The sequence below is a fragment of the Astatotilapia calliptera genome, chromosome 15, assembly GCF_964374335.1.
Source record: "Astatotilapia calliptera chromosome 15, fAstCal68.1, whole genome shotgun sequence".
Classification (NCBI taxonomy): Eukaryota; Metazoa; Chordata; class Actinopteri; order Cichliformes; family Cichlidae; genus Astatotilapia; species Astatotilapia calliptera.
In genome coordinates this window covers 22,301,979-22,314,430 of record NC_137436.1, presented here as the reverse complement: position 1 = coordinate 22,314,430, position 12,452 = coordinate 22,301,979, and the positions used below count along the sequence as shown (strand labels likewise).

Here is a 12,452-nt window from a genome sequence, read left to right as displayed (position 1 = left end):
GTGTTGGCCAGCATAGAGCAAAGTGTTCATGGTTTACCTTGGCTGTCCCCTAGGAAGGTTTGATTTGCTCCGGTCCTGTACGATTCAGATATGAGTGGGACAAAAGTCATCCTGGATGTTGATACTGATGTGGAGTGGGTAATGTGTTAGAAATAAAAGAATGCCATCGTGTTTGATCTAAATTGTCAAACTACAGAATGCTGACTTTAAAAAACATCCTTAAAAACCAAAATTTTAAAAAATGATATAAATGGCCTGTATTTGTATAGCGCTTTTACTAGTCCCGCCTAGGGACCCCAAAGCGCTTTACACACCCAGTCATCCACCCATTCACCCATTCACACACTGGTGGAGGCAAGCTACAGTCGTAGCCACAGCTGCCCTGGGGTAGACTGACAGAAGCGAGGCTGCCATATCGCGCCATCGGCCCAACACCAGTAGGTGAAGTGTCTTGCCTAAGGACACAAGGACCGAGACTGTCCGAGCCAGGGCTCGAACCCGGCAACCTTCCGATTACAAGGCGAACTCCCAACTCTTGAGCCACGGTCGCCCTAGCTGCTAGTGAAGAGTTTTTGATATGGCAGGCTAGTCCATTTTGACGAAATTTCGGTGAAGCAACACAAATCAGTACTGAGTAGACTTATGCCTAACACATGCTTCTATATGTTTCTGACAATGTCAGAGCATGCACCTAATGAGATGATGTATGTTGTCCTGGGGGATCTCTCAGATCTGAACCAGGGTATTACTGAGCTCCTAGACAGGCTGAAGTGCAACATGGTGGCATCAGATGGACTAAAACATAATGTCCCACAGGTGTTCTCTTGGATTTAGGTCAGGCAAGCATGGGGGCCAGTGCCTATGCTAGGCACTTTCTGCAGTCTTGCCACATTAGGCCGGGCGTTACTGTGCATCAGGAGAACCCATTGCATGAGCATTGAATCTAACATTGGTGATAGCTAATGGCAATCAGGGTGCTGTTGCCTGTGAAGGTCTGTTTGTCCCTTGATATCCCGACGATAACTCACTAGAGGACATTGGGCCTTCAGGCCACCCTCATAAAGTCTGTTTCACACCAGTGATCTGCTGGGTGTCATTTTGTAGCTCTGGCAGTGCTCATCCTATTTCTCTTTGTACAAAAGAGCAGATACCAGTCCTGCTGCTGGGTTAAGGACCTTCTACGACCCTGTTTAGCTCTCCTAGAGTAACTGTCTGTCTCTTGGAATCTCCTCCATGTACTTGAGACAGAGCTGGAAGACAAACCAAACTTTCTGGCAATGGCATGTATTGACATGTCATCCTGGAGGAGCTATGCAACCTCTGTAGGGTCTAGGTATCAGCTCATGTGACCAGTGGTGACACTGACCTTAGCAAAACTAGTAAAAAATTATTCCTGTTTTGGGGTTGTGTCATTGTTGCCACTTATGCACACCTGTAGGCATTTTTATTGACACCTAATCAGCTTAAACTGACCAACTGACCACCTCAATATGCCAAGAAATTGGACTGACTTGGTTCTATACTCTGAGAGTGTTCATTTAAATGTTTTGAGCACTGTATAAAATAAACTAACTAGCCTTAGTTTTTCATTATTCAGCCACAGTTAGTGTTAATGTTTAAATTCAGATTGGTCTTTCATCCTATGACAGCTGAGATAGGCTCCAGCTCCCATGTCATCCTCAAGTGGAAAGTGGAAAGAAAGTGGATGAATGATTGATGGATACTTTTAGTTTATCCTGTAAGTGAGCAGTTACCATCCATGCCCATATGGTTTATTTAGACTCACTAACCAAGTATTGTTAGTGTAGATTTCTTAATCTGGATTTTTGTGTGTTTTCATTTATGTTTTTTCTAATGTATTGCTTTGCTTGGGCTCTGCTTCATACAACAGTGCAGCATAAAGAGTTTGCTTTGTCTCATAACACCAGTCACCATCCAGTTGTTCATATGTCTGTGGGTGTATTAAGCTTAGACCACCTGTTGACTCTCTTCAGCTCAGTGTTGGCAGCTACTGTGGGATACTCTCTTACTGCTGACTCAAACAGCTTAGCAGGACTCTAAACACACATAGAGCAATTAGGTTAGAGGGAGGTGTGTGTGTGTGTGTGTGTTTGATTTTTACTGGTCTTTTCAAAACATGAATAACAAGTTGTGGAGCCTGTTGTGAGATGACTGTAATGACACCATTGAGTTGTTGTAGTTTAAACTGCGAGTAAATGTTCTCTAAAATGTCAATGGACGTATTTTATAGCAGTCATTTCTCTACCCAGGATTTTTCAACTCTCTCTCTGCTCACAAAGTTTTCAGTCAGCACTAAAGAGCAGCCATCAACATTATAATAGAGTTCTATTTTTAACCTATTCCATAATTGGCCATTTATATGGTTTAACCAACATTTTTCTTTATCAAGAAATCGCAAAATAGCTTACACGCACGCACGCACACACACACACACACTCACACAACCCCGTTCAGCTATCTTAGTGAGGACCTTCATTGACATAATGCTTTCCCTAGCCCCTTACCCTAACCCTAAAAATGAATGCCTAACCCTAACCCTTACCCTATACCTAACCATAACCTAATTTTAACCCTGACACTAAAATCACATTTTGAGCCTAAAAATGCCTTTAAATGCCTTCAAATTTGTGAGGACCAGGTTGTGTGTCCTCACAAGTGACTGTTGGTTCTCACAAGATAGCTAGACAGGAACACACACACACACAAGTGCCTGTTCAAAGCCAGGAAAACCCCTGCCACCTGTAATATTAATAACCACTGATACAGAACCTTCAGCAATACTGCCTGTGCTATGAATGTCTACATCTTTGTTTTCAAATAATATTTGTCCTGGGTTTGTCAGTCCATCCACACGCCTAGTTGAAAGTATATGGACAATTAGTGACCACACTACAATCAAACTGGGCACTCAGAAATGGGATAGATATCTTAATAGTGCTAGATATATTTGATCACAAATTATGTAGTTTAGAGGTTGATGTAGTGTCTTGTAGCAATATTCCAAAGTTCACAGACTAATAATACAAATTACTCTGTTACAGAACTTTAACCTGCTTTATACTTTTCTCTGTAGCAATGGAAACAACTAACTGAATATGGCCTACATTAGGCCTTGATAATTTCAGAAATCTTTACAAAGTTAGAATTTTTGGTGTAAATCTGCAGTTGTAGCTGCCCAAAGTCTTCAACTGATACACAGGCTTCTGACTGGCTATACTGTAGGTGTATTGACAATAGTAATTCTTTGAGAGCCTTCCTTCTTTTTTCCAGGCTTTTATGGATAGATTTGACCATGCACTGCAGTTCACTGATGATGTGTAGTTCAGCACTGTGGTCCAAATCCAACTTATAAACAATTAATCATGAATTTGACAAGAGATCCCTGTGTACTTGTACTTCTATTTTGTCTATCTTTTATTTTCTATCTATCTTTTTAAACAGTTTCATGTATTCATTTTACCAGTCTGTGAGCTCCTATTTTAACAAAACCCTCAATGCAGACATTGTAACACGTGCAAGACAATAAAGACCATTTTTGGAATTTAGTACTGGAAATAAAAACATTAATAGCATGTGAATATGTCCTTCCCCTTTGGACTTGATATTTTCCTTGACCACTGTTTTCAAAACTCAACTCTAAATGGTGTGACCATCCATCCATGTATGATTCCTCCTTTTATGGCTGACCTGCCTCCATGCTGTGGATGACATTTCTGCCATTGCTCTCACAGGGTATCCATGACAGCTGAGCTCAGAGCAGTCATTAGGAGCTAGTGGAGCCAGAATGCAGGGAAGTGTTGTCATAACATTTCAGTAATGAGTGCACAGAACTGAACTAAACACAGCAGAGACCTTTTAACATCCGGATGGTTGAGCCTGATAAGTGTTATAAATCAGGTTAGAAATTTGATTCCAACATAACCTACAACAACATTCAGGTGTCAAATTCTCAATATTACAACAGAGAAAGCAAACAGGTTGTTTGCTTGGTTTACAGACTCTATTATTTGTAATATTTATGTGGAAAATAACAGTATACTAGTATACAAGTATACTAAACAACTGGAATTCTTTCCACCCAGTGGTTTCTAATTTTACTGAAAGTGACAGAGAGACTACTTCTCCGCTTTGCCTCACAGCCATGACATTAATTCCCCAACTATGAAGCATCTCCACAGCAAGTTCTTCGTAAACTCTTCTGACTGAAATTGAAAGAAGCATTGTTGCACCTGAGTATGTTATATTTCAATACAAATCTTTTCTTTTTTCATTTAAATGCTTAGCTGTTCCAGTCTTTCACACATACAGGTCTTCTTAGTCTTGTAAGAAGCACCATTCCAAAGGATTCCAAAGGGGAATGTAACTAAGCCTTTTTCCATAATTTATTTTCTTCTGAAAAAGAAAAAGAATTATAAGATAACTGGCTGTCTTGACAGAAGCATTTAAATTAGGAAATAATCTTATTATTCCTAATATCATTGGTAATAATTACACCCTAATAGCTTAGATATTAGGAATAATCTAGGCATTAAAGAGGCAAGGTACACCCTTGACAGCGTGACACTCTTTCACTTGGATAACACATCGACACAGACCCATTCATGCTCACATGGCCAGTTAAGAATCACCTATTAACTTAAAGTGGGTTCCCTCTGTGTACTCTGTCTTTGGACGGTGAGAGAAAGCCAGAGTACACAGAGGGAACCCGCAGGGGCAACATGTAAATTCTTATAATTAGGAATGAGAACATTAAAAAAAAAGTGTGGACACTAAGAAACTGAATTTTAAAGCATGAATGTTCGTTCATGATTATTGGAAGTATTAGTTTGACAAATAAATACTAAAGTTTCCTGAAGCTTTTAGCATATGTAAAAGGCTTTCATTGGCACTTGTCATGTTCATCTACATCCACTAATTAACATCATAAAATGTGACTGACTATTTGAGAAAAGCATAAGTGGACCATAAAATTATAGTTTTGTTTTTTCCAACATAATTCTTAACGTGAAGATAATCAGCTCTTTATACTGTCATTTCAGCTGTCATTTCAATAACAATAATCATCTCATTAGCATAAGTATGTGTGTGTACACCCACACAGCAGCTTTTAGCTGATTAGCTGCTTTTCTTTGTGGTTTAAGGCTGAGAGCAAAAAAAAAAAAAAAAGGCTGAGAGCAAACATACATATGTATGTTTGTCCTACTGTAGTCTGTCAAAATCTCCTCTTTGAAAAAGGCCTTTCATAGAGCTGCAAAGGTTAGCCCTGCCAAAAATTGCATATTATTTGTCTAACATTTGACGTTTTTTGTCTTCCTATCTGTGGGTGGTCTTTTGTAATTGCTGAACAATCAGAGGAATCATCTACCATACAATGACATTTTTTTTGTTTTTGTTTTTTTCCCACAACATCACGATCCCAGAGCACTCAGCAACATCGGATGCTATATTTGTAAATGTGCTTCCTTACATAGGATATGTCAGAAAATCATATTTTTTTTATTTTACACATCCACATGTCAACTCAAAGATAACATCCTATCAAGACTGGGAGTCCACTTACTCATACAAATCACTTTCTTGCATACAGACAAATGTCTGTAGCAGTGATTGGCTTACTGTGCCCACAGTTTTCACTGGGACAGTGTGTTATTTTTTCCCCAAGAATTTCACAATGTGAGTTCAGTCAACATAGAATACTGAATGGACTTCAAAGTATGGATTTGGATAGTCATTTCATTTACTGTTGTCCTGATTTACTATTAAGTTGAAACATTTAACATCAATTTATCTTTGATGACTCAAATGACTTTATTTACTTAAAATCTTCAGTGGGGAAATGAACTGCTGCTAATAGCTGCTATTTAGCTGCTAATGATGGACTAGAGCTAAATAATATGGTTTTACTTCATTTTCAATTCTGTGTCTGTGTTGAATTGAGTAGCTGTGGTACCATCTTTTGTCAACTAAAACAATGAAGCATTTTAAATTGCCCAAACAAACTGCACCAGATTAGAGCCCATGACTGTCTTCTTTTCTATCACAGTGTTGCTGAGGCTCATTGGTACTGTAGTATTTAGACCCAGCTGTCATGCTACAGTGACAAGGAATGGTTTTGAAGTAATTAAAACTGGTGGGCATCTTATGAACTTGACGGTGCACAAATGCCAAATGTCTGTTCAAAGATCCTCTTGTCTCATTTTCTTTATGCCAGGCAAAAACATGTAAAATGGTGTCACAACATCAGCTGATATGCAACAGCAGGAACAGTGTTGATGCTGACTGATCCTATACTGCACAGTCGGTGTCATGGGGATCTGAAGCTGCATTACAAATAGCAGATACATGATAGCAGAATATTTTTAGATACTTCTAATCATGAAATTCTCCTACACACCACTTAGCACAACATCAGAAGGTCTGTGTGCAAAACAGACGTACAGTGCTCCGCAGAATTTCATATAAAATGATAAGAGGCATATTTTAGGCAAGAAGTTGTTGAAATGGTCAAAGTCAAAGAGTAACCAAGGTGATACTTTACCTTCAGCTGCTTCGGTCATGGTTTCAAAATAAATATTCTGTTACAAAACTTAAATCCTTTATGGAGATTTTGTTGCCATGAAAACAAATACTTGTGGTAAATCCTTGGATCGTCTGCACAATTTAATCCCAGTGTTTAATTCCAATCCAGCAACGTCATCCAAAAGGTTTGTGATAAATGGGAATATGAAAAAATTAAACCAGAGGCCACCACCAGAAACCCTACACCCCTTTGTCCATTCTCAGGATTTAATCCTGCACTATATTTCCAGGCATCAGAAAGTTTTAATGAGTCTTGGTTTAGAAAGTCTTGAAAGCTGACTTCTGTCCCAGTGGATCAGGCTGGGGAGACAGACAGAGACCAAGTTAACGTGGCCCGTGTCTTTGCCCTTTGCCTGCTTAGGGCTGGGATTGTAGATAGAGCAGCTTGTCCCCCCACCCACACCTCCACTGGCTCAGACAGAATTAGACCGAGCACAGGGACTGACGGATGATGGAAGGGAAAGAGAGAAAAGAGACTAGGAGCGAGAGCTTCAATGTAACTTTATCCCACCAGCCTATGTTGCCGTTGGAGTCACATGGTCACAGTATGGATAGTGCTTTCACATGTGTTAAAACAATATGTAATTGTATCATAAACTCTCAAATCTGCGTATTTGTATTTTCAAAGTATTCATTTGCAAACTTTCAAAGTCTGAATTCGAATTTTTCCTATTACGTTCATAGTGTGTTTTCAATTTCTAAGCCCAAGGCCCTGAGTTATTCTTAGATCGGCTCACGTCAACTGGTATTCTGCTTTGCCTTTTTAGGCCAGAGGCGTGACCTTAACACCCCATCCCCTTTCCTTCCTTCCAGCCCCCGCCCTCATGATACCAAATCCTGCTCATTCAGACCTCCACTGCTCAGAGCAGAGCTGTCATGAAGTGGAAAGAAAGAAAACAAAGATCAGAAGAGCTGAATTGCTGGCAATATTTTACACCAGGTTACATGCAAGTTGCCAGTTGTCAGAGGACTCGAGTACAAGTCAGCTTAAGATTCCTCAATAAAGTAGTAGAAGTTGGTGATCAAAGTCACACTACTCACTCTCTCCAAGAATTGCATGCCTTTTCCTTGTGTCTACATGAATAATTGTGCTACCTTTGAAAAACCTCGATGGTTTTTATTGTTGGATTGTATAGCTACTCAGAAACTTTTAAAAGCTAGAATTAAATAAAATTAATAGTAATGAGAAGAAAGTTTATTAGTACTTACTAAAAAAAACAATGAAAATGCATGTTAAAATACACATGGTAATAGTAAGTTAATAGTTAGAACTTTTGTTGTGAACTTTGGTTTACCTTGTTCCAAATAATGTGAATCTGCTCTTGAGACTACAGAAAAATGTGAAAATTATTTTCTTTCAATATTTTCCACAAAGACATCTTCTTAAAACCTAGACACAATATGCAATACACAGAATGTTGACATCATTTTAAAAGGTAATCTGGCTATTAGAAGATTTTAAAATAAGATAAATCCAACCTTAGATGACACTATACAATATATTACATAGTGTCATTATTTATTTAACAAAGTAAGCCAAAATTCAAAACAGAAACAAATCGTTCCTATGGTAAGAAAGTTATTTACAATTGGAAAATATCAAAGACAGTTGGTCTTTCCAAACAATTCTTTAAAAAACAACACCCTTTGCTGATTACATAGCTCATATCTCTTATCCTTCCAAGAAAAAAAATATATTGGTAAATTGATACTGATATTAGATTTTTTTTGTTGGGTTTTTTTGGTTTTGTTGGGGCACATTAATGGCACACCTCAAGGTCCTTTCTTCTTTTGCATTTCCACACTGACTGCCACGATAACCACAATGATCACCACTGCTATAGAAAAACCAATAATGAGCCATATTATGGTAGGTTTCCTCCAATCTAAAAAAGAAAAAAGAAAAACGAGGGTAAGAAGTTATCTTTGATCATTTGCAATTCAAAGCGTGTTGTCACATATTAGTGCATATGTTTCCAGCTGGGGGGCTGGAGGCTATGAATGCACACATGGGGAGAGCATCAAACGCCACACAGAAATGCCCCAGTGACCAGTGGATTCAAATCCAGGAGCCTGTTGCTGTGAGGCAACAATGCTAACCACTGGGCCACTGTGTTGCCGTTTAGTAAAGTGGCATCAAAGTAATTTTTTTTTCACAGGAATAAATAATTTTCACAATACAGTGGAACCCCGACTTACGAATACCCCATTTCACGAAAAATTCAAGTTACGAAGGCACTGAACGGCAATATTTTTGCCCGTGTTACGGCAAAATGCCCAAGTAACGAAATCTGCTGGCTCTGATTGGCTGAGCCTACAATGTCCACAATGCCTTCCGAATCATGTGACAACCCCTTGGCTTCCGTACTTGCGCTTCGCTGTTCCACTTGAACGACGTATTGTTGTTCTAGTTAGCATTTAGCCTATAGCCTATTGTTCAGCATCGCCTCACTCAAAAAGGGTGCTTCGACTTACGAAAATTTTCGACTTATGAAAGACCCTCGGGAACAAATTAATTTCGTAAGTCGGGGTTCCACAGTACTAAATTACATGAAAAATTATGTGATTTTTGTTTTCAGATAGCAAAAAGATGCACTTTAGCTCTAAAACAAACTAATCAAACTTTTCTTTTGAAAATACGGACTTATTAGGGAAGCTGAATGAATGTAAGAGTCTCACGTACAATTTTGGAAGCCTTGCAATGATGAGGTCTGGAAGAAAGAAAGAAAAAAAACAAATAAGGAGCAATACCTTTATTGAAAATACCAAACCACTTACATCAGTTATTGCATGTATGCCCATTAATAAATCAGTAAGTGAAATCCTTACCTGGTGATTTGGAGATCTAAGAGTTCTCCGGATGTCATTCCACATGGTATTATTGAGGTCACAGTCAAGCAGTTGGTCCTCATAAAACAGACAATCCACAGTCAAATGCACATTTGAGTTGTTCACCTGACTCCGGCTTTTAGCTACAACATGTTGTGGATTGTAGGTGTGATGCATCACCACCAGAATTGCACGTTTACCCACTATAAACAAAGACACAACATGATCAGATGATTCAGAAAAGAGATTAAATAAATGGGCTGGGTTACTAGATCTTGAATTCATGCTGTAGGACATAAACACCACATGTGGTTCTTGGCCTGTATCCTACATGTGTCCCTGTATATAAATCACTTAAATTATTTATAAAAAGTCACTTTTATTTTTCCTTACATGGTATTTTGTTGAGGGCCTCAGCAATGTCTGTCCCAACTCGTGAAACCACAGGACAGAAAATCACACAGTAGTCACTTTCTTGTGTAGATGTTTCCTCAGTTTGGCCAATGTCTTTAAGCTTCTGAACAATTGAACGATGAGCGCCATTTGTTCTTCCGGCCAAAATGACACGGAAAACTTTCCACGACCCTAAAGATAGATTTAACAATATATAACAGTTTTCTGAAACTGAAGACAAAACACCAAAGCTTTTCTTTTTTGTCACCATACTTAATTAATATGCAACTGATTTCATATATACAGCAAATGCAGCTTGATTATGACACTGAGTGAATCAGTGTTATTTTCATTTGAGGCTAAACTAATAGATAGAAATTACGGACGCCTTGTGAGCCATTCAAAATTATCAAGTAGCTTTCTGTGTAGAAATGACTACAGCCAATGGAAGCCAAGGAAATAATCACAACTTACTATCTCTGAAGAGAAAAGACTGAACATTTGACCTAGATGTTTCATTTCTAACCTGTTGGGTAAGTGCACAAGAATCTGAACTATCAATAGGAAAGTTAGCATTACAACAGAAAGCAAAACAAAGTTTAAAAGTCTGGGTTTTCTTTCTTGTCTCACCCTATGTATTAAATAAATATCTGACCTATTGCAACATTTTCTTCATCACTAATGGAAGTTTTATTTGATTATAATTAGTCTTTTACTCTATAAGCTGATTGTAAACCAGCTATCCCCGGCAAATTTTGTATTGATCTTATACTAGTCTTGCTTTAACAAGTAAGAAAGAAGTCAGTGATACTTATCTGACAAGATATATTTTAGGATGACTGATATGGGTGACTTGAAATTATTACTCATTCAATAAGTAAATGCAGCTTATTCACCTTAATATTGACATATTTAATGGAAATATTAAAAAATAAAGCAAAATTATTCTCTCACCATTTCCCTGGTCCATGTCTCTGAGGAAGGATAAAGAATTAGAAAGCAAACTTTAGTTGAAATTAACTAAATCAAATATAGTCAAATAACAGGAGGTGCAGATCCATTAACTGAATGCATTATACATTTTCTTTACTAAAAGCTGTGCTTTTACTGGCTTAGAAGACAAACTTTAAAAATAGATTACGGGTGTAACTTGTATTACTCTGATGCAAGACATTTACATTTTGCAGACTAAAGTTACTTACATAGAGATTACAATTTCTTGACTTGTTTTGAAACAGAAATTCCTTCCCAATGGAAAAAAAAGAACTCTAGTGTCTCCCCATGCAATGAAGTGCTGCCGGTTGTTCTTTGAGAATTAACTTGTTCACCAGTCGAAAACAAAACTGGACAGGCAGGTAAAAGAATGTTAACGTCAGTGTGACTCAATGGACTAAAAGGATATGCAGCTACAGGTGGTGATGAGACGGCCTCAATGTGGCCAATCCCTTTAAGCTGTTGAAGAACTGAACAATGAACCCCAAAATGAAGTAGAACAGTCTCACAGACCAAACACGTTCAGTTTAACTTATCCCATGTGACACTACTCAGCTAATCAGGTCATTTCTACACATGATGGCGAGAAGCTGACAGAAGAAGTTAGAGAGAGAACAGACATTTGCCTTCCTATGTAGGCCTATGCTACATTAGTTTAATGGTCACAATGGTGGAATTTCAAGGGCCAAATATTTTCTGAGGTGGTGCTCATTGTGAAACATTTCAGAACCACTTGTGTGAAACGATTTCCCTAACTCTTCCCAAGCCATTGTTAATATAAACGGATTAAATAAATAAAATAAAATCTTGTCAAAAAAGTAATGAGTAATATCTGGTATTTGAAAGATCATCTCTGTGTAAATGAATATGAACATTATGCTATAAATGTTGGAGGACTTTTGGATTGTTTGTTAAAAGTTTACTACAGCCTGTGAAAACTGTGAACCAGTGATTGTGCTATAGATAACATTTGGCAGCTGGAGGGGCCCCACCAGTCTGTGCACTGGTCCATGACTGGAAATTTGTTGTTGAGTTAAATCAAGGTGTGCCTTTTTGCCTTACTGTATAGGTATAATTTATTATTATTATAAAAATAACTACAACCATTAGAATTACCAGTTATCGTTAGTTTTGATTAATTATTTACTCTTTAACCTGTGAAACAACTATATAAACCATTTTTATATAAGGCAGCTATGAATGACTATGAGGCTATTTTTGAACATTTAACACGCTGAAATGAATGTAGCAGGTACGGTCGGCAGTTATTATGTTCTCTGTCTATTAGTGAATTATCTATTACCTTTCCTGTCTACTTTAAGCTGACATTATTATTCACATGTCTTTTAGATTTATCCTGAGTCTCCACAGACTCGTCATATAACTGTGAAATATTAACTTAATCAAATGCTAGTTGCTACCTCTGTCTGTCTACTGTATGAATCTGTCAGGTATGAATAGTGATTACAAATTATTATTGTAACCGCTTTTCTTACCTTTTGACTCCTCAATGTCACTGAACAATGATAAAGAATGAGGTGTTAACCTTTACTCCAAATTATCATGTGGGTCATTATCAGCAGGGATTTCGAGGAACGTCTTTGGTTTTAGACCTGAAGAAGCTTCTCGAATGAGAG

General features: G+C 37.9%; 2 protein-coding genes across 8 annotated transcripts in view; both read right to left on the bottom strand.

Annotated features, from left to right (window-relative positions):
* Positions 1 to 7,070, bottom strand: part of LOC113037573 (uncharacterized) — a 28,059-nt gene extending 20,989 nt beyond the window's left edge. For all 7 annotated transcript variants that reach the window (XM_080289645.1, XM_080289647.1, XM_080289646.1 and 4 more), the window contains exon 1: positions 6,560 to 7,070. In XM_080289645.1, the coding sequence (XP_080145771.1) occupies positions 6,560 to 6,578 (19 nt within the window). In that variant the 5' untranslated portion in view covers positions 6,579 to 7,070. The remainder of the gene's footprint in view (positions 1 to 6,559) is intronic.
* A 710-nt stretch (positions 7,071 to 7,780) lies between these two features.
* Positions 7,781 to 11,187, bottom strand: LOC145420413 (uncharacterized). Its single transcript, XM_080289652.1, has 6 exons — positions 11,025 to 11,187; positions 10,777 to 10,796; positions 9,823 to 10,014; positions 9,430 to 9,632; positions 9,284 to 9,311; positions 7,781 to 8,486 (listed from the first exon to the last, which is right to left on the bottom strand). The coding sequence occupies exons 2-6, from the start codon at positions 10,790 to 10,792 to the stop codon at positions 8,374 to 8,376; spliced, it is 552 nt and encodes a 183-aa protein (XP_080145778.1). The 5' UTR covers positions 10,793 to 10,796; positions 11,025 to 11,187; the 3' UTR covers positions 7,781 to 8,373.
* Positions 11,188 to 12,452: the final 1,265 nt, after the last annotated feature.

Bases quoted from the DNA above. Each gene is read 5' to 3' on its own strand.
- LOC145420413 (XM_080289652.1), bottom strand. The intron at 9,633-9,822 runs GTAAGGAAAAAT...CTTTGTTTATAG, and splicing joins GGCCCTCAACAAAATACCAT to TGGGTAAACGTGCAATTCTG. The intron at 8,487-9,283 runs GTACGTGAGACT...TTTCTTTTTTAG, and splicing joins ATTGCAAGGCTTCCAAAATT to ATTGGAGGAAACCTACCATA.